Source organism: Oncorhynchus masou, chromosome 18 (assembly GCF_036934945.1).
Source record: "Oncorhynchus masou masou isolate Uvic2021 chromosome 18, UVic_Omas_1.1, whole genome shotgun sequence".
In the NCBI taxonomy this organism is placed as follows: domain Eukaryota; kingdom Metazoa; phylum Chordata; class Actinopteri; order Salmoniformes; family Salmonidae; genus Oncorhynchus; species Oncorhynchus masou.
The window spans coordinates 63588223-63609671 of NC_088229.1; the positions used below are offsets into that span (position 1 = coordinate 63588223).

General features: G+C 41.5%; 2 protein-coding genes across 3 annotated transcripts in view; both read right to left on the minus strand.

Annotated features, from left to right (window-relative positions):
* The window catches only part of LOC135505103 (pleckstrin homology domain-containing family A member 1-like), a 42015-nt gene extending 39165 nt beyond the window's left edge, over positions 1–2850 (minus strand). Inside the window, exon 1 of one of the 2 annotated variants that reach the window (XM_064924193.1) lies at positions 2711–2849. The gene's annotated coding sequence lies outside the window, so the exon portion shown is untranslated. Of the gene's footprint in view, positions 1–2710 lie in introns of both variants that reach the window. The other variant, XM_064924194.1, reaches the window with a different exon arrangement.
* A 4971-nt stretch (positions 2851–7821) lies between these two features.
* btbd16 (BTB (POZ) domain containing 16) overlaps positions 7822–21449 on the minus strand; it is a 29816-nt gene continuing 16188 nt past the window's right edge. The window contains exons 8-22 of the mRNA XM_064993563.1: positions 19639–19795; positions 18783–18876; positions 18265–18347; positions 17189–17317; positions 12265–12405; positions 11952–12063; positions 10787–10856; positions 10455–10585; positions 10251–10370; positions 9933–10015; positions 9082–9164; positions 8890–8964; positions 8687–8788; positions 8184–8372; positions 7822–7890 (exon numbers count right to left, since the gene is read on the minus strand). Of these exons, the coding sequence (XP_064849635.1) occupies positions 7822–7890; positions 8184–8372; positions 8687–8788; positions 8890–8964; positions 9082–9164; positions 9933–10015; positions 10251–10370; positions 10455–10585; positions 10787–10856; positions 11952–12063; positions 12265–12405; positions 17189–17317; positions 18265–18347; positions 18783–18876; positions 19639–19795 (1638 nt within the window). The remainder of the gene's footprint in view (positions 7891–8183; positions 8373–8686; positions 8789–8889; positions 8965–9081; positions 9165–9932; positions 10016–10250; positions 10371–10454; positions 10586–10786; positions 10857–11951; positions 12064–12264; positions 12406–17188; positions 17318–18264; positions 18348–18782; positions 18877–19638; positions 19796–21449) is intronic.

Below are 21449 nucleotides of genomic sequence, written 5' to 3' on the forward strand. Positions count from 1 at the left end.
AACAAACAATTGAACAATTCGGAATCGAATAAATGCTAATTCACCCAAAATCTCAGATGACAAAATGCTGAATTGAGACAAACAACAGAATGCTCAAGTCTTGTCTTTTGAGCTGAACACATTGGTTCGTTCCTTGTGAGCGAGGTTGCCCCAAATACCGTTAGAGTAGAAAGAGGAAAAAGGATATCTGCTCTAATACTGTTCAATTCTACACTGGTAGTTAATTACATACAGACGGCACGCTATGCAGCTGAATTCTGCTGAAGCTAACCTAATCCTCACACCTCTGGCCGAGGAGGAGGCTTATAATGTTGAAGAGATTTACATTGCTGTTTAGGCCTAGCTAGTTGTGCACTGCTGGTACAAAGACAAGCAGTGGCATCTGTGGACCAGAAAAGAATAATACTACAGTATACTACATTCACCCCTCAAAAACACTTGTGAATACTGCAATATACTACAGTCATGTCCGCAAAAACCCTATATTGAATACTAGTGTACTACAGCCATGTCAGCAAAACACTACGGTGAATACTGTGGTAAAGACCGCAAAAACTCTACAGTGAATACTGCAGTAAAGACCGCAAAAACTCTACAGTGAATACTGCAGTAAAGACCACAAAAACACTACAGTGAATACTGCAGTAAAGACCACAAAAACACTACAGTGAATACTGCAGTAAAGACCGCAAAAACACTACAGTGAATACTATAGTATACTACAGTTATGTCCGCAAAAACACGAGTCTATGGACTGCAAAATGTGTGACCTAATTTAATGTGATCTAATCTAATGTGAGCTAAAAAAATAAATAATTATCTGACAGCAATCCTGTCTCAAATGACATCTTATTTCCCATTATGCACTATAGGGTTTGGTCAAAAGTAGCACCCCCCGTATTGACATTATAAACATGGGGAGAGGGTGTGAGTGTTTGGAGTTTAGGCAAACCAACCACAAGCCCAAAACAAACATGGGTCTGACTCTGAACTGTATGACAACAAGACAGCAATAGGGAAATAGATGTCATACATTTTAAAGACCATCTCATCATTCTGACAAATAGGAGACATTAAACGGTGAGTTGCTAGGCATGAAGAGGGAGAGTGAAAAAACAAACAAACACACATTCATACAATGTGTGCAATCAACCAATGAGAAGGCTTATGTGTAGCCATCCTCTATCACCTGAAACGGATTAACATTCTCTGCCATTGTATGGAGCTGGGTGCAATGAAAACCACAGAATTTGCATCCCTTTATGAAGACCTACATAGCACACTGCCCCGAGAGCACCTAGAGGTAATTCAAACCTTCCAAAGCCAGCAGTAGCAGTAAGTCTTCCTATACAGTCAACTAAGCCAATGATTGTATTCAGTGACAGGAAAGGGAAATAACACATCCTTGAATGTGAACCAGTTGTATGAGTGGGTGGTTGGTGTCACCATAAACATTAAAGGCCAATCACCTAGAAAAACATCACAAGTACAGGTAACTGCCAAAATAAAGCAAACACTTGAGTAAATGAGGGACACCAAGTATATTTAAAGCAGGTTCTTCCACACAGTCGTGGTTCCTGAGTTAATTAACATCCCATAATGTTTAGGGTCATGTTCACTTGTTAATGAGACCCTGGCCTCAATGGTGACCCACCCTGTATAAAAAAAGTCATAAAAAAATAAAAAAAATATAATGTATAAAATTTCCCAGTTGCCCATTATTCTGGCTACCGTGGCTAGAAGAGGTCACAGTGACTTTGAAAGAGGGGTCTCAAAGTAGCATAGGGGGTTTTAAAGAGTGTGTGTGTCTCAGTCACCAGATCTTAACCCAATTGAACACTTATGGGAGATTTTGGAGTGACGCCTGAGACAGCATTTTCCACCACCATCAACAAAACACTCCAATTATGGAATTTCTCGAGGAAGAAGGGTGTCACATCCCTCCAATAGAGTTCCAGACACTTGTAGAATCTATGCCAAGGCGCATTGAAGCTGATCTGGCGTCTCATGGTGGCCCAACGTCCTATTAAGACGCTTTATGTTGGTGTTTCCTTTATTTTGGCAGTTACCTGTATGTTTCACATAATAATATTAGCTACAATAGGCCTAACCATGCTATTACACAAGTGAAACATCTGGAGCTCATGATATTTAATCGAACTCTTGTTATGAGAAACAAATCTACCAATTGACATTTAAAAGGGGGAGAATCTGGCATATTGATACAGATTGAGGTATGGCTGGCTGGTATTGATATCAGATAAGCTAACACAGATCATACCGTAAGTATAGTAGTCTAAATAGCCTAGGCTACAGCGCATGAACGTGTTGTTTGTGAATGTGTAAGATGTATAGTCAGTCTACTGTTATATAGCAGTTCGTAACAATAACAGACGGAGGATAGTTCAGCATTTTACACAACCATAACACTTTCCTGATATGACGAGCAACACATCGATTTATATCATTCAATAAACAAGAGTGTAACATGATGATTTAGGAAGTAACTTCAATTCTAAAGATATATTCTGCTGATACGTGTATTGATACTGTGTATGATCGACTGAAGTCCGCCACTGGAAAAGTGGCTAAGAATATTTACATTCAGGCTGCGTTCAGAGTGCCTCGCGCGCGCGACATGCGCATACCAATCTACATTGTATCCCAACATCGAACGCTCCAACAATAAAAGACATTTGTGAATACTTACATATTTATGTTCTTTCGGAAATCCTATAGGTCGCTTGAGAGATCTTTTAGGATGAACCGAGAGGAGTTTCAGCCCATCTCTCCACGGATATTTCCTACATATCCCAATGCTTGGGTAGAGGGCAGGGGCGTGGAGCAGAGCGATTACAAAAAATGTTGGGTGCCGCAAAGAATTATGGTAGGAGTAGTATTAATATTTGTATGCAGCAGGCCAACCTCTATGAGGCCACATTATTCAATTGTATTCAACTGCCTTAGTTCAACTGTAAATCGCTTTGGATTTAAAAAAAAAAGTGTCTGTTGAATGGCATATACTGTATTTCAAACTTCTAATGGCACAGATTAATTCAAACCTATCATACTTTTGCATATTTGGTATATTCTATTCTATTATGTTGACTTCTATTCTATTCTACTCCATTTCTGATCCCTTACATTCTATTCTGTTGACTTCTATTCTACTCTATTTCTGATCCCTTCTATTCTATTCTGTTGACTTCTATTCTATTCTACTCCATTCTGATCCCTTACATTCTATTCTGTTTACTTCTATTCTATTCTACTCTGTTGACTTCTACTCCATTCTGATCCCTTCTATTATATTATATTCTATTGACTTCTATTCTATTCTACTCCATTCTGATCCCTTATATTCTATTATGTTCCCTGAAAAGCCACTAAGGTCATTTGCCAGCAGAATTCAAACCTATTAAAGGCTCTTATATCCCCTCTAAATAAACTCTTTCACATAGCCTCCCAGTAAAAGAGGATGCCTGCAAGAGATACAATCCTTTGATCCTTGGCCAGAGTACCCTAGTTATTTCCTGATCAACACTTTCCTGACAGATGAGGACATGCACTTTGATGGAAATATGTGCCATATATCCCTCTCTATTGTCACTAATTGGGGTGGAACCTGGGACTGGATTAATGCAAAAAAAGAAAACAACATCTGGTTTACCATTTTACATTTCACAGGGGAACTTCCTAGCCCTCAACTGGTCCTTAATGTGCAGCGAGTTGCTCTTGGATGGAGAGCATTTCCGCGTTTAGACAGTAGGGTCTTTGTGAAGATGTGAGTTTAAGAGAGTTTAACGATGTGAGCAAAATGCACAGTCATGCTAAAACGGGCAGACAGTGTGACCTACAACCCTCTCGTACCCACTCACACTCACCGTGGAAGCTGTGCACTGCATTTCCACTACAGTGCATTTCTAGTCTCTCTAACCTAAAAATGGGATCACAGGTTCAAAAGAAGAGATCTGGATATACTGTAGATGAAATGTGTTTTTGAGCCATCGCTTAAGCAGTCCATGACAGTCCCTTGTGATTTGAGGACAAGACTGCAGACACCCGTTTTTCTATGGCAATTAGCTCACCGAAGTGGTCAGTAAATTATGCACAGCATCCAATCCTGACATGATGGGTGTTGCACAGTAGTTGAGAGTGAAAAATAAAATACTACAGTTTTCTATAAAATATTATAGTACGTACTATAGAATTCTATCAAATTCTGTAGTGAACCATGGTATACTGTAAAAGAAAACTATAGTATTCCTCAATCATGTGTGGTATTCACTATATAATTTTGTAGTACACTATAGAATGCTATACTCCACACTGTAGTGTCCCTTAATCATGTGTCGTACTTACTACATAATTTTGTAGAATACTATAGTAAATACTACAGTATTATCCACAAAAAGACTGTAGTAAATACTACAGAAATGTCTGCAAAAACATTTACAGTTTCCATCAAAACACTACAGTTTTTTTACTATAGTAATGCTACAGTATTTAATTTGCATATACCCCACCCATTCCCCTCCCCCAATTCCTGCCACCCATGAATGAGAAACATACATGCCAAGTATAGACAACACTGATCTTTTATTTTTTTCCTAAAGATTGAAAGGACCAGAAGTGCTAAACTCTCTGTTTAGACTCCAGACCTACCTACTGGTTATGGACAATTTGCTGTTTTTGTATTTGTCAGGTCGGTTTCCTCAAGGACAAAGACACCATTTCCATATCAAAAATATTAAAACAAAAACACTACAGTAAATACTACAGCATATTACAGTCATGTCTGCAAAAACACTACAGAGAACACTACAGTATATAAATATAGTAATACCACAGTATTTATACCATAGTAAACTATTGTATTTGTTCATGTGGAGTTGTTGGTTACCAGAGCCACAAAGTGGGTGGGGGAAATTTTACACAGCCTTAGGCAGCATGGAGCAGCAGAGTAACCACTTCTGAATCTGCAATGGTCCGGTCTGAAACAACTACTCAGTGCTGGACCAGGGATGGGATGGTCCACGATAGGAGCTACTGGATTGAACTCTTGCTTCCTTCAGGGCAGTCTGCCCATGTGAAAAAACATAAACTACAGAGAAACCATGCTTTTCCCTTTTCCCCATCCAATTGGAGCGCTCTTGAAAACAATATCCATGTATGGAACATACTGTATTTCCTGAGTGGGTGAGCTGAAGGACCTGAGTTTCTGTACTCTATTTTGAGCAATAGAAAGTTTAGGTCAGTGGACAGCTTAACAATAAGTGTTTTATGAATGGTGCAATTTGCCATTCCTGCTTACGTTTTGTAAATGAATCAAACAAGCATTTGGAATTGAGATGTACGTGTCACATTTTAGTTGAACTGGCATCACTCATACAATTACAGAAATGAGAGATTTGGAGTCTTGGCAGGCCCTGCGAAGGACCTGCTGACAGTGTAAAACTTTACATCTTACAAACAGCCAATCACAGCATGTGCTCCTGCCAGGTGTATATACAGAACCAGTCAAAAGTTTGGACACACCTACTCACACCTACTCAGGTTAAATAATAAAAAAATAAAAAAAAAAAACGAACACTAGCGAAGACATAAAAACTATGAAATAACAGATGGAATCATGTAGTAACCAAAAAAGTGTTAAACAAATACAAATATATTTTATATTTGAGATTCTTCAAAGTAGCCACCCTCTGCCTTTATGACAGCTTTGCACACTCTTGGCATTCTCTCAACCTGCTTCATAAAGAATGCCTTCCAAATGACTTGAACGACTTCCCACATATGCTGAGCACTTGTTGGCTGCTTTTCCTTCACTCTATGGTCCAACTCATCCTAAACCATCTTAATTGGGTTGAGGTCGGGTGATTGTGGAGGCCAGGTCATCTGATGCAGCACTCCATCACTCTACTTCTTGGTAAAATTGCCCTTACACAGCCTGGAGGTGTGTTGAGTCATTGTCCAGTTGAAAAACAAATGATAGTCCCACTAAGCACAAACCAGATGGGATGACGTATCACTGCAAAATGCTGTGGTAGCCATTCTAAATAAATCACAGGCAGAGTCAATAGCAAAGCACCCCCACACCTCCTCTGCCATGTTTTACGGTGGGAACCACACATGCAGAGATCATCCGTTGACCTACTCTGTGTCTCATTAAGACACAGCGGTTAGAAGCAAAAATCTCATATTTGGACTCATCAGACCAAAGGACAGATTTCCACCGGTCTAACGTCCATTGCTCATGTTTCTTGGCCCAAGCAAGTCTCTTCTTATTATTGGTGTCCTTTAGTAGTGGTTTCTTTACTGCAATTCGACCATGAAGGCCTGATTCACGCAGTCTCCTCTGAACAGTTGATGTTGAGATGTGTCTGTTACTTGAACTCTGTGAAGCATGTATTTAGGCTGCAATTTCTGAGGTGCAGTTAACTCTAATGAACTTATCCTCTGCAGCAGAGGTAACTCTGGTTCTTCCTTTCCTGTGGCGGTCCTCGTGAGAGCCAGTTTCATCATAGCACTTGATGGTTTTTGCGTCTGCACTTGAAGAAACTTTCAAAGTTCTTGAAATTGTTCGGATTGACTGACCTTCATGTCTTAAAGTCATGATGGACTGTCATTTATTTTTGTTTATTTGAGCTGTTCTTGCCACAATATAGACTTGGTATTTTAGCAAATAGGGCTATCGTCTGATATCCTCCCCTACCTTGTCACAACACAATGCATTAAGGAAAGAAATTCCACAAATTAACTTTTAACAAGGCACACCTGTTAATTGAAATGCATTCCAGGTGATTACCTCATGAAGTTGGTTGAGAGAATGCCAAGAGTGTGCAAAGCTGTCATCAAGGCAAAGGGTGGCTACTTTGAAGAATCTCAAATATAAAATATATTTTGATTTGTTTAACACTTTTTTGGTTACTACATGATTCCATGTGTTAATCTATAGTTTTGATGTCTTCACTAGTATTCTACAATGTAGAAAATAGTAAAAAATAAAGAAAAATCCTTGAATGAGTAGGTGTGTCCAAACCTTTGACTGGTACTGTAAATACAAACCATGTTTATCATTCACTAGAGTTCACCAATAAACCTCAGCTTTCCTGGGCAACTCTACCTGTGTGTTTCCTCACTCAGCTGTACATGACCCTACAGTACCTCCACTGGTCAGAATGTTGCCCACTGACAGTCAGCATTTTTCTGACACAGAGAGACTCATCACTCTGCTTCCTGGTTGAGTAGAGACCTGAACCACAAGGAGCAACAGTTATAAAGCCTCCAGACAACCTATTGGCCAACAACTTCCTTCAAAGAGCTCTCTTCCAGGGCAGGGTTTGCAACACCCCTTGTGGTTAGGATACATTACAGCTGGCACAGATTGCATCCCAAGTGGCACCCTATTCCCTTTATGGTGCACTACTTTTGACCAGGACCCATAGGACCCAGGTCAAACTGTATAGGGAATAGGGGTGCTATTTGGGACACAACCTCAAACTGCCAAGTGATGTGAAAGTGCATGAATCATATTACTATAATTGTGTCCCTTGTACCTCGACAGACCATTACCTGTCTCAGTGGAAGAAGCAAGTGTCCAAGACGACTATTTTACCGGATTTTGGTCAACGGGCAGAGCATTTAGCATGGTTTGGGTTAAAACAGGCTGCGTGCCTAACAGATTGTCTCTGAAGTGGCTTTCTTCTTTGTTATCAAGGCTACCCCGCTAAGACAAGTCCTCCTGGATACTTTTAATCAGACAGGAAGTATGATGTTTACGTGTGATAACGAGCACCATGGTGACTGTCTGGCAGGGGATCAGACTGCAGCGAAGGCCAGGGCAAAGGTCACAAAGATGGGCAAGCTGAGGCCCCTCACTTTAAACACCTGCACACAGAGGGAAGAGGTACAGCAGTTCAGATAGTAGACCCCTCTAAATACAACAGAAATACAATGCCCTGTTAGCTAGTATCCAAGTCAAACCTTGTGAAGTTTCTTTGTTTAAGCTACATTTTCCCCCCAGAAATAGCAATTTACTTGTATCCAACGAATGTGAAAAATCACAACATTGCAATTCTCATATCATTAAAGTACTAGACCCTATCTCCTGTCCTGAAATCACACAGCCACCGATTCCCTCCTCCCTGTTCCTGCATCAATCCGTCCTCAACCTTCCATACCTGGCTCTTGCAGGTGCGCTTGGTCAGGCCAAACTCCTGGTTGATGGGACCACTGTTGAACTCCTGCCACTGGCCGTGCACATGGGCCTGCACGTTGATCTGATAGGACAAGGCCCGCTCTGTCATCATACTGAAAGGATGCCTTTCACACGCCCGCACAGACATGGCAGGGTCCCAGTGTCTCAGTCTCTGCAGTGGATACACAGGTACACAGCCATTCACCCGTCAGTCTCTGCAGTGTTTACTGGTGTAATTTATCTGCTGGTTATTACTTATAACCCTGTCAGAGGAGGCTGGTGGGATGAGCTATAGGAGGATGGGATCATTGTAATGGCTGGAATGGAATTAATGGAAAGGAGTCAAATGTGGTTTCCATTCCATTTAATTTAATCCATTCCAGTCTTTACAATGAGCCCATCCTCCCACCAGCCTCCTCTGAACTGTGCCGTAGGCACTCAAGACCAAATGTCCCAATTTGAGATGCAGCGTTGATGCACCCTGACCTGCAGAGAGAAGCCATGTGAGTCCAGCTCTCCCATGCTGGCTGCTTTAAGCAGGAAGTAGAAGCCATACAGTCCAATGGTTCGCGTGCAGTATTGAGGCTCCTGTAGGACGACACCAAGACAATATCGCCAATGACTAACACAACTGATTCCTTTTCAACTTGCACCATTTTGCAGTTACAGAGTTAAGTGAGATGGCCTACCCTCTCAATGACCATGCCGAAGCGCACTGCTTGTTGGGAGAAATCTGTTACTTGCATGTCTCCTCCACTGTGGAGCTGGGATGGGGGCGAACGAGGGAGAAAAAGGGCTACGTCCAGGAGCAGATTGTCAAACAGTATGTTTGACCAATGATCCTCTTATATTCTTAGTTGTGCCTGTCTACATGAACTCACAGCGTAGTAGTGCTTGGAGAAGATGAGGAGCAGCCAGGACTGAGGAAAGACATGGATCTGCTGCATCTCCTCAAGATTGGCTCCTGGAGGGGGTCAAAGGTTAGGGTTCGCCATCAAGCAAACACTCACTGGCCAAAATATCACTCACATTTACCCTTTCACTCTAACACAAATGAATTCCTAACAATTCAAAAGTAACTATGTGAAAACAGCTAATACCTAAACATAATCAGAACCCACCAATGATAATCTATTGCAACTCGTCTGAGATGCATTTAATTTTAACAAATACAATCAGTTCCTCACGTCAATAAAAACAGAAAAGACATCTGCAGTTTCAGAATGAATCAGAATCCATCTAAGCAAAGGATGAAAACGTGTTATTTGCCTGGGAACATGCCCACTTGGCCCAGGGTGTGTACTGTGTATGATTTGATCAGTTCTGCTTATCAGAATCATACTGGTTAGAGTCACGTTGCGTGGTTCTTTAATATCAAACTGTTTTTTAAACTGGCTGCTCTCCTATGGACTGCTGGTCTTCTGGCAACAGGCAGCAACACATTTTATGTGTCTCCAGCTGCATGATGGTTCGGACACGGGTACCAGAGTGATGTAGTCACATACCGAGGCCACGGCCAACAGGTCTGGCTTTAGTTTAGAGTCCTTCCCCTTACACCATTGCAACATAGTAATGATGAACACATTGTACTATGAAAGGCCTTGTGTACACAAACTAATGCACAAACTTAACAAATAAACGTAACAATAGCAAAACAGACTTGATGTTTTCTAGGTTTTAGTGTTATGTCATCGAGCTTTGAAAGGTCGATGGACTTGGCGTTGTCACTCACGCTGAGTGATGCCATGTAAGCGAAGGGCCCGGAAGAGAACGGTGAACCTCTGTCCCACAGGCTGTTCCAAGAAGACGCCAGCCCTTGGCCAACTGGAGTGAGAGAGCGTGAGAGAGATACATAACGAGAGATAAGCTTGTGGGGCAGTGAAGTTATATGTCTACCATTTAACATTACATTTAAGTCATTCCAGAGTCAATGTTCAAACAAACAGGCCTAACATGTTACTCACGGACACTACGAATTCCCTCCACTTGAACGACATACAAATAAACTTACGCCTGATGACTACCACCTTGAGCTCTGTGTGATCAGTACCTGGAGAAGAAGGTCATAATGAACCGATGAGAGGGAAGGATCTGAGCTGCAGGGTTGAACTGTAGGAATACCCAGTATAGCACTGTCTTCAGGAGCTGGTACTCACAGGCAGCAAAGACCCTGGAGAAGGCGATAGAAAACCAACATTGTGAGTTATGGCCAGAATAGGGTGTTGTTTAAGTTGGACCTTACTCTAGCAGCTACCTGGGTGAACTTAGGGTCTTGTGGAGGAGTTCAAAGGGTAAGTCTCTCAGGTAGATGAAACATGTCAACTCAGTCACCAGGTAAAGCTCCAACCATCGCTCACACGCTCTCTGAAGACTGGTCTCCTTAAACTGAACCACACGGAAAAATAGGCAAACACACACACACAAAAACATATACCATCATGCAAAACGTCACATAGACAAACGTGGATGGACATATTCAGACAGCAGTGCATTTATGTGATTGAGGTGATTTGGCTCCCCCTAGTGTATATTTTTGAGCAGTAACTTTTAGTACTACTTCACACACCTGTAGCTAGTGCAGCTTACCTTGCAGGACACGCGATGAAAGATACACACAGTGGAGGAGCTGATCTTATTTATCATCTCTGTTAGGCACCTGTCAATCACAGACATATTGTCTGTCACCTCATAATAAACTTCTGCTTTATTTACGATACACTCACATGAAAACATACTATAGTGTATACTATGGTAGGAATAATGTAGTGTTTTTGTGGACTTTACTATAGTGTTTACAGTTTGCTATAAGAAACACAATATATGGTCTATACTTGGCTTGTAGGTTTCTCACTTACGGGTGGCACAAATTGGGATATGAGGGAAGGGAATGGGTATATGCCAGTTAAATACTGTAGTATTTACTATAGTGGACTGTAGTGTTTTTGCTGAAATTTCAGTGTTTTTTTGTGGATAATACTGTAGTATTAACAATAGTATTCTACAGTATACTATAAAATTCAATAGTAAGTACTGAACAAGGGATACTACAGTGTGTAGTATAGTACTCTACAGTATACTACAGTTTACTACAGAATTCTATAGTAAGTAGTGTAGTATTCTATTGTAAACTGTAGTGTTTTTTTTATGTGGGCACCCAGGGTGACTAAGTGACCGGGTGCGACTCTTGTAAGGGTGTTGGTGATTTCAAGCTTACAGTACATTCAGAACAAGCTGAGGAAATAAGGCCAATGTCGACATGGATTCATCTCATTCAAACCTATCCCCACCCAGTTTCATGGACATGAATCAACCCCTTCAACTGGGCCAAATTAGGTCCCACAAGAGATGGGCGTGTATTCTGGAGGCATCATAGTATCACAAGTTATCCAATGTGACATACATGTATACAAGCAGGGAAAAGTGAATTGCTGTTCCTCCTTGACCTTGTTTTTGTTGAAAAGAGGATTAACCCGTTTTGGCTGAGTGATGGCCCGTCTTTGCACGCCACAGCATTGTTTTACAACAGAGTGATCCTCCCAACGGTGTTGCTGGACAGTGTTGCGTAGCGACGTTCAAACATGGAACTTGGTGACCCACAGGGGTGCACGTACTTGTTCTAACCCAGCACTAGCATGTCAGATTCAACTACTCATCAAGCACTTGATTAGTTCAATCAAGTGTGTTAGTGTTACAAATATGCACTCCTATGGGTTCCCCAGGACTAGTAGTGTGGTGTGGTAGTCCGTCTCACCTCTGGAAAAGGTGTGGCAGGCCCAGCAGGGCGGCGGTAGAGAGCACCCCCTCTCCCCAGTGTTCAGGACATGCCTCTGGGTTATAGAGGGTCCTGAGGGCAAAGGAGAGGGCTGGGGGAAACCACAGGGTTAACAGTCTGACCATTAATTTCATTCATCAGCCGTGAGTATACTTTATGAGGGATATGGGTACATGAACTGTCATTAAACCAAATGTACTGTTTGTCAATGGGAATTAGGATTTACTTATTGGTCCCCGAGGGGGAAATTTGTCTTGGATGTATGTCATGGGTGTATGATTCTTGTAGCTACCCTCTTTGGTGACGGTGGCTTCTTTCACAGGGAGTTGGAGGACGAGGGGGCCTGCGGGTTTCTTCCCATTCTGTTTGTCTCTGCTGGAGTTGCTGCTGCCAGGTCGGCTGTATGCCTTGTCTTTCCCATTCTTACCACTTCCTGATCCATGCAAGAAGAGGCACATGCTACAACTACTGTACTTCTGAAGCAATCAGATTACATACAGTTGAAGTCGGAGGTTTACATACATCTTAGCCAAATGCATTTAAACTCAGTTTTTCACAATTCCTGACATTTAGTCATTGTAAAAATTCCCTGGCTTAGGTCAGTTAGGATCACCACTTTATTTTAAGAATGTGAAATGTCAGAATAATAGTAGAGAGAATGATTTATTTCAGCTTCTATTCCTTTCATCACATTCCGAGTGGGTCAGAAGTTTACATACACTCAATTAGTATTTGATAGCATTGCCTTTCAATTGTTTAACTTGGGTCAAACATTTTGGGTAGCCTTCCACAAGCTTCCCACAATAAGTTGGGTGAATTTTGGCCCATTCCTCCTGACAGAGCTGGTGTAACTGAGTCAGGTTTGTAGGCCTCCTTGCTCGGACACACTTTTTCAGTTCTGCCCACATATTTTCTATAGGATTGAGATCAGGACTTTGTGATGGCCACTCCAATACCTTGACTTTGTTGTCCCTAAGCCATTTTGCCACAACTTTGGAAGTATGCTTGGGGTCATTGTCCATTTGGAAGACCCAGCATTAACTTCCTGACTGATGTCTTGAGATGTTACTTTAATATATCCACATACTTTTCCTGCCTCATGAAGCCATCTATTTTGTGAAGTGCACCAGTCCCTCCTGCAGCTAAGCACCCCCAAAACATTATGCTGCCTCTCCCGTGCTTCACAGTTGGGATGGTGTTCTTCAGCTTGCAAGCCTCCCCCTTTTTCCTCCAAACATAACGATGGTCATTATTCCTGAGAAGTATAACGGCTGCATGATCACATGGTGTTTATACTTGCGTACTATTGTTTGTACAGATTATCATGGTACCTTCGTGCGTTTAGAAATTGCTCCCAAGGATGAACCAGACTTGTGGAGGTCTACCATTTTTTTCTGAGGTCTTCGCTGATTTCTTTTGATTTTCCCATCATGTCAAGCAAAGAGGCACTGAGTTTGAAGGTACGCCTTGAAATACATCCACAGGTACACCTCCAATTGACTCAAATGATGTCTATTAGCCTATCAGAAGCTTCTAAACTTTAGCCATGACATAATTTTCTGGAATTTCCCAACCTTTTTTCAAAAGGCACAGTCAACTTAGTGTAAACTTCTGACCCACTGGAATTGTGATACTGTGAGTTATAAGTGAAATAATCTGTCTGTAAACAATTGTTGGAAAAAATTACTTGTGTCATGCACAAAGTAGATGTCCTAACTGACATGAAAAAACTATAGTTTGTTAAGAAGAAATTTGTGGAGTGGTTGTAAAACAAGTTTTAATGACTCCGACCTAAGTGTACATAAACTTCTGACTTCAACTGTATTTACACAACTGTACACAAAGACACACTTAAAGATACACCTAAGATGCAAATATAGCAATGATAAGGCAGTGAAAAAAAAGAAAAACATCAAGAAAACATCAACTGCACAACACTTGAAAGGACCAATTTATTGGTTTTATTTACTGAATGAGAAAAATGAGACCTATATGCTGAGGGAGAACACAATAATCTAATCACATACTGTATGTCTTTGTGGAAGGGACTAATGGAAACCAGCTGTCTGAATTCCGAATTGTCTCTATAAAACATTATATAGAGGTGTTAATTCCTCACAAATTTCCTAAAACTGTCGTCAGAGGACAAGCATTTGGCACTAACTTCTGTGAATAGGGCCAACCCAGCTAGCACATTTTGTTCTGAGAACCATATGTTTCTTAGAGCTTGGGGAGAGCGTGGTTGTCCTAAGGTTATTTTGCATACAACCTTCCCACAACTTTCTAGGAATGGTGCAGGTTAGTTGCTTGGCTTTGGAACATTGTCAGCACATTTAAGGAACTTGACAAAAAATGTTATTTTCTTGGTATTTCATTACTTAACAGAACATTTACTAAACGTTCAAACATGGTGACATTTCATTTCAATTTTGGTAATGTTCTAGGAACGTTTGCCAACTGATTTGACATTGAGAATGTTCTCAAATAGTCCAGAGAACGTTAAGAAACAATGTTTCTAACATTTCCTACAAGTTTCCTCACAAGTTTCCTCATAAGATCTAAGGGCCCGGGGCTGGGTTTCTACTAAGCTAACATATGGAATTGTTTTAAGAAGGTCATACCAACGATCATTTAGCTATTTTATTTGGAATTTATTGACCCCTGTAAGTATCAAAAATATATATATTTTTAAAAGTATTTGATAATCTCTTAAAAACCAATGGGAAGAGGACTTAGGTGAGCAACTTTCAGATGAAATTTGGCAGAATATGCTTCAGAGAATACATTCTTCATCGATTTGTCTACGAGAGATTTAAAAAAAAAAATGTATTAATTGGCTGCATTGGTCAAAGTCAAAATTATCCAAGATTAGATCAGAAATAGATCCCACGTGTGACCGACGTAAGCAGGCTCCTGCTACTTTATTGCACATGTTTTGGACAAAAGTGACGGATTTCTGGATATCCATTTTTGAGATGTTTTCTAATTTAGTGGAGGCCTATAAACCATCTGCTTTTTTTTTCATTACTTGGAGTGGCACCACAGAAGGCCCCTCTAAACAGTTCTGTGGGCAATATACTGACATGTACTACTCTTCTAGCTAGACGTCTTATACTATTTAAGTGAAAAGATAGCTTTCCTACTACTTTTAACCATTGGATAAAGGAAGTTATGCATCATCTCAAACTAGAGAAAATGCACTACTCCGTTAGGAGATCTGCAATTACATTTGATAATATCTGGCAACCTTTCCTATCCTTTGTAGAAGACATGGACCCAGTTAGACATGGACAACATAAACCAACCCAAGTTAGAATTTGTATCACTATTTTTTACTCTTCTTTAATTTTTGTTTGATTATATTTGAGTTGTTTTTGTTATTTGATTATATTATAAAAATTCTATTTAAATTCTTTAAGTCTGGTATTGGGGTGGGGCTCTGTTGGAGAATGGGGGGGGGGGGCGTTAGGGTGGGTTTGATTTGGTAGGGGATCTGTGTGTATTCTGTCTTCCACCTGTTCTGTTTGTATTATCTGTATTATCATAAAAAATGCCAAATAAACATACCTTTGAGAAAAAGAAAAAAAAACACAAAATACTTATTGCTATTAGCCCAAACAAATGCATTGAATAACATATTAGTGAATGCTCATTGATTTTCGTGATGCACGGACACCGACTCTAGGTGTTAAAGTCATGTTCTCAAATTGTTCTGTGAACTATAAGAAAACTTTCTGTAAAAACCACAAGAAAACGTTCTGACACCATGCCCACAACGGGCGCGTGCGTGCGATCACATGCGCCATCGTGCACAAATTGATTTTGTCCCCCCACACCAAACGCGATCACGACACGCAGGTTGAAATATCAAAACAAACTCTAAACAAATTATATTAATTTGGGGACAGGTCGAAAAGCAATTGCTAGCTAATTTGTCCTATTTAGCTAGCTTGCTGTTGCTAGTCAATTTGTCCTAGGATATAAACATTGAGTTGTTATTTTACCTGAAATGCACAAGGTCCTCTACTCCGACAATTAATCCACACATAAACCGGTCAACTGAATAGTTTCTAGTCATCTCTCCTCCTTCCAAGCTTTTTCTTCTTTGGACTTTATACGGCGATTGGCATCTAACTTTCATAATGAGGTGATTTACCACAACTGACCGACCGACCTCAGTTCATCTTTCAGTTACCCACGTGGGTATAACCAATGAGGAGATGGCACATGGGTACATGCTTCTATAAACCAATGAGAAGATGGGAGAGGGACTTGCACCGCGTTCAGCGTCACAAATAGAACTGACTTCTATTTTAGGGCTTGGCAACACAGACGCTTGTTGGTGCGCGCGAGCAGTGTAGGTGCAATGATTGAATAACATGTATGTGTACATTTATTCTGCAACGCATGCGACGCGGGCGGTGTGGTCAGAATCTAGAAATGTTATTTAAAAACATATACATTCTGTTCTCAGCATCAACAAAACACTATCCTCTTTCTTTGTTTAGTGCGTTCAGCTCCATTTGGTGACACAGTGGAATCCATGGATAGAGGACAGTAGATAATAGGTTTGAATCTCACTGATGCCGTGTCACAATAAAAAAATACATGTGTTTGTGTAATTAATGCCGAAAGAAGATGATTTCTATGTATCATATCTGTACTTGGAGTTCAAAAAAGTTACCCCAAAATAAGCTAGCAGTGTTATTAAAAGTCTTATTGAAACATTCCTCAAAAGTTTTAAGGAAGTTATTAAAAAACTACAAATAACCTATAAGTTCCATTCTCAGAACATTAATAAAACCTCCTAGGAAACTTTCAAAGGAACCAGAGTAAAATGTTCTCAGAACCTCCCTGCAACTTAAAATAAACATTCACAGAAAAGACAACATTTTCACTTCAGTTCTCAGAACGTTTAAAAAAAACGTTCAGTTTTTTCAGTGAGGAAACTTATGGATTCGTTCCTAGATCCAATGGGAAACGGAAAATGTAAGTTTCCACAACTTCCAAGGAGCCAAATGTGCTAGCTGGGAAGTCCGTCTCCCACAACACATAAGACCAGAGAGAGGATGCAGAGACATTAGGGTTGTAATACTCTTATCTCCAGCACACAGCACAGATAACGCTAAAAAGTATAGCAAAGTCAGTAAGAGATGCAGAGATACTGTAATCAGATCAGAACTCTGGCCTCTGGGAGACACATTTAAGAAGCGCACCTGCTCTGTCCTGAAGGCTCCTTGCCCTCTGCTGTCTGGTTGACATGTAGAGGTTGCTTAGGGTGCCTGACTTGGTGAGATTAGGGCAGTGCAGCTCCCACTGGCTTCCCAGGCACTCCAGCACCACGTCTGACAACAAACAGACAACACACTGAGGCAGGCAAGTTTTTGCTTTTGTTGTTGTTGTTGACGTTACGTATGCTGACAGCTCCCACTGCTACGGTATCATGACCTTTCATGGCACATTTTTTAACTGGGGGTCGTCAACCTTTCAGTGACACAGCACCTTCCAAGCATTTTGTTACTTTACTTTAAAAATGGTACATTATATGTTTCGCCTTATTAAAAATAGCAAGAGGGGATAAAATAAATGGAAACAGCATTCATGGAGAGAGAGCGAAAGAGAGAGAGAGAGAAAGAGGGAGAGACAGAGAGAGAGACAGAGCTGCATTTCCTGACAAAATGTAAAAAATATATTTTTAAATTGAGTGTCATTTCCCCAAATTTGAACCCCTTGTTCAAGGTTTCAAAGACCTTTCTGGTGAGAATAGGCTACCCGTCCTGTTGGGGGAGGACGCAGAGAGCTGTGGGTTGGCAGCGCACTACATTGCCGCCTGCCATAAGATGAGGGACAGTGTCTGACCGACCAACCAACCTGCAACATGTCCCCTACGCTTATTGTTATTGTTCAATGTATGGTTATTTTGACCCTTGATTATTGTTGTTAATGTTGTCCCGTTGACAAGATTGATTATTATTATTTTAATTATGTTAATATTGTAAATCTCCAAAGTAAGCTTTGACAATTAGTACATTGTTACATCATGCCAATAAAGCATATTTAATTTTAAATTGAGAGAGAGAGAGAGAGAGAGAGAGAGAGAGAAAGAGCGAGAGAGAGAGAGAGAGAGAGAGAAGAAAGAGCGAGAGAGAGAGCGAGAGACAGAGAGAGAGAGAGAGAAAGAGAGAGAGAGAGAGAGAGAGACAGAGAGAGAGAGAGAGAGAGAGAGAGAGAGAGAGAGAGAGAGAGAGAGAGAGAGAGAGAGAGAGAGACAGACGGACAGGCGAGGAAAAACCTGGTTGGTTGTAATGGACAACACTGCGGGACAGGAGGTAGAACAGGTCCTCTGGTGTAGCCTTGCTGGGATGACCTGGCACACTACATAACAAATACACACAAAAACACATCATCCTAAGCACACAAATCAAAAACTCAAATGGTAAACACCTAACTCATGGAAAATCATCTAACTCTTATCAGCAACTTGAAAAGGCGAACTAACACAAGGTGAGCCCTTCAGAACACAACCATTTTGTCCCAATCAGAAGTCACCCCTCCCGTCCAGCCCAAACGCTCCCAGCGTGACCATCTCACCAACTCTACAGGTGGGTCTGCCCCCTTTATGGTGGCCATTGTGCTCCACACAAAAGCAGACCAAATGAAAGATAATCATGTTCCAATGTGGCATGCAGCCTGCTCCACACTGGTTGCATGCGGCTGGCAGCAGGCCCCAAATGTCCGATCAACTGTCCTCCCTCTGTCTCTTCTTCTCTATGGTTGTCAGTGTGTGCCCTTCCGGGCCTGGCAGCGTACCAGCGTCTGGGGCTTCTGGGCAGGCTGGTGCTCGCTGGGAGGGTAAGCCTTGGCAGGGGGGGCTCATCATGAGTGCAGGGCTGTGGAGAGTCAGCTGGAAAACAAACAGACGGGAGAGGGGTGATACACAAGGGGGGTTTGGACTCAATAGTAGACACATACGACTCTGTGACAGTAACAACGGCAGACTTTCACATTAAGTTTGGAGGTGCAATGATGGATTGGCATTGAAATTGTTGTGATACTGTAAACACCCCCCCCCCCCAAATGATCCGTGTTGAATAAAAACCTCTCGTGTTCAACTTGACTCTGCATTTTGCATCCCAATGTAACCTTTACAAAGTATTCATAATAGTTTAGTTTATCGGCGATTTTTTCCCCTGTGACTCTCCTCTGCTCTCACAGATGCACACAGCGTATCTGGAAGATGTCAAAGGCCTAATTGTCTCTGGGATGGCACTGCCAGTCTAGTTGGAAACCGGCTGCTGTCAGATCTCTCCAGGTGCCAATCTCCCCATAACTTTGCCAGTTTCTCAACACCAGGTTGGCGTGGTTGGCATCAATCGGGTCTAGCACCCCTCCTGGTAGGCAGGGCTCTTGGTTGGGTCACACTGACATTGGCACTGTGGACACAGCATGCCACGTACAGATTTCGGCTGGCTTAGAGCTCTGTGGTAACATTGGAGGAGTACCTCTTGAAGAACCAAGGCCCTCTGCCAACCTCAACTAATCTTAACACTGTTAATACTGTACCCTTCAAGACCTTTATCTTAGGATAATAAACTTCTGTCAAACTGTAGCACATAGGTCTCGCACACACGCACGCACGCACGCACGCACACACACACACACACACCTGTCCTTATGGTCCTGAGTGATGTGTTGAGGGCCACTCTCATGGTTCTCTCAGCTTGTGCTTGCCCCAGCAGATCACTGCCAAGGGGGTGGCGCAGCTGCCAGCGGTTGGTGTGGCCTGCTTGTGTCCTTTGACGGCCACGTGAGGAGGCAGACAGCTGGACACAAATAGGAACCAGTCAAAATAACAAGATATGATAGAAAATATAACCATATTGGTTAAAATAGAAATGTTTGGTACACATTCATGCACATCTTATCCCTATAGTCCCTCCATGCACCAGTCTCATGCAGCTCTCAGGTAAAGACTGATTACTATAAATCATTGGTTGCCTGTCAGGATTAGGACATTTACGATGTAACCTACTCAGTTTGACACAGCAATAATCGTGCTTCTGTTCTAGTCCTTCAACTACCCCGCTAGAAGTAAAAGAAAAATGTTGAACTATCAGTACTGGGGAGTATAACTCTACATGTCTCTCACCATTCTCTCTAGGGACAAATGGCCTCGGAATGCCTTGACCGGAGCCTTCAACACTGATCTATGCACAGCAAGATCGGGAATGTGCATTTAGCAAAGTGTCGTTAATAACGGTTAATCACAGAGTTAAGTATTTTTTTTATGTCTTCTGACTTACACGGGCGGAAAGCCAGACGTCACACCCCTATGAAATAGAGGGTTTCCGAAGATTTTTCCAATAGAGTTGCCCGAGCTGCATCCACCTCTATTCATAGGCAATATATGCGTCATCGTCGCCATACGGGATCCCCCTCACTCCAAAGACAGAAAAAGGACCCTTTGGAAAGTGCGACTCTGTTGGCAAAAAAACTGTCAAAATCTTTCATTCGTAATAGAATCAAGATGTTCTAAAAGTGACAGGTGATTATTACGCACACACGGTCCGATTCATTGACCATTGAAATTGATCTGTACTGCCATATTATCATAGGGACCACGTCTAGGCTAATATCCGTTACCCAGAAGTAAAATTATCGCGGAAATTGTCACTTCGCCGTTAAGAAGTGAATCTGTACAAGATATATTACGTCTATTCCTATACGTTAGGCCCCACATTAAAAAGCATTTCCCAGTAGATGTCAATGAATTAATTTTACTCTCAATTGAAAGTCACAATCTTGTGCCCAAAAACCCCAGTCAGTCCAGAAATTAATTGAGTGAGAGATATTATTTCCAAGTCAATCACCGCTGTGTATCAATTAATTTGAAAATAACATAATTACCAACTAGCGGGATCTTCGTCAAGTCAAACAGAATAGAAGTGCACAAATACCCAAATTCACATTTCAAACCAAATTACATTTAACGTTACATGCATGTTACACCCAGTGGGTGTGGATACAATACAACTTCACACATCAGATGTAGGCAATAATCTCATATTGAGGGCGGCAGGGTGGCCTAGTGGTTAGAGCGTTGGACGAGTAACCAGAAGTAACCAGAGTAGCCAGCCTCTAAACTCCAGGTCTACCCACATCGAAGAGGCTACGGAATCACAGAATATCTTTACTGTATGACTCCCTGATAAAATAAAGGTTAACCAACATCTACTGTTATAAATCGGTCCAGGTGAGTTTCCGAGTGCTGATTAAAGTAAATTCCACGATGAACTTCACATCAACGGAAGCACATAGGTGGATTTCAGTTTCGTCAGCAAGGTGCATGGGACTCTACAACAGCAAATATTGTAAATACAGTAAACATGTATTCCATGTACGAACTACTGTAAGTACATCGTTAGAGTTGAGATTAGTCAGCGCCTTCCATGAGGAACCTACAACAGTAAATATTTA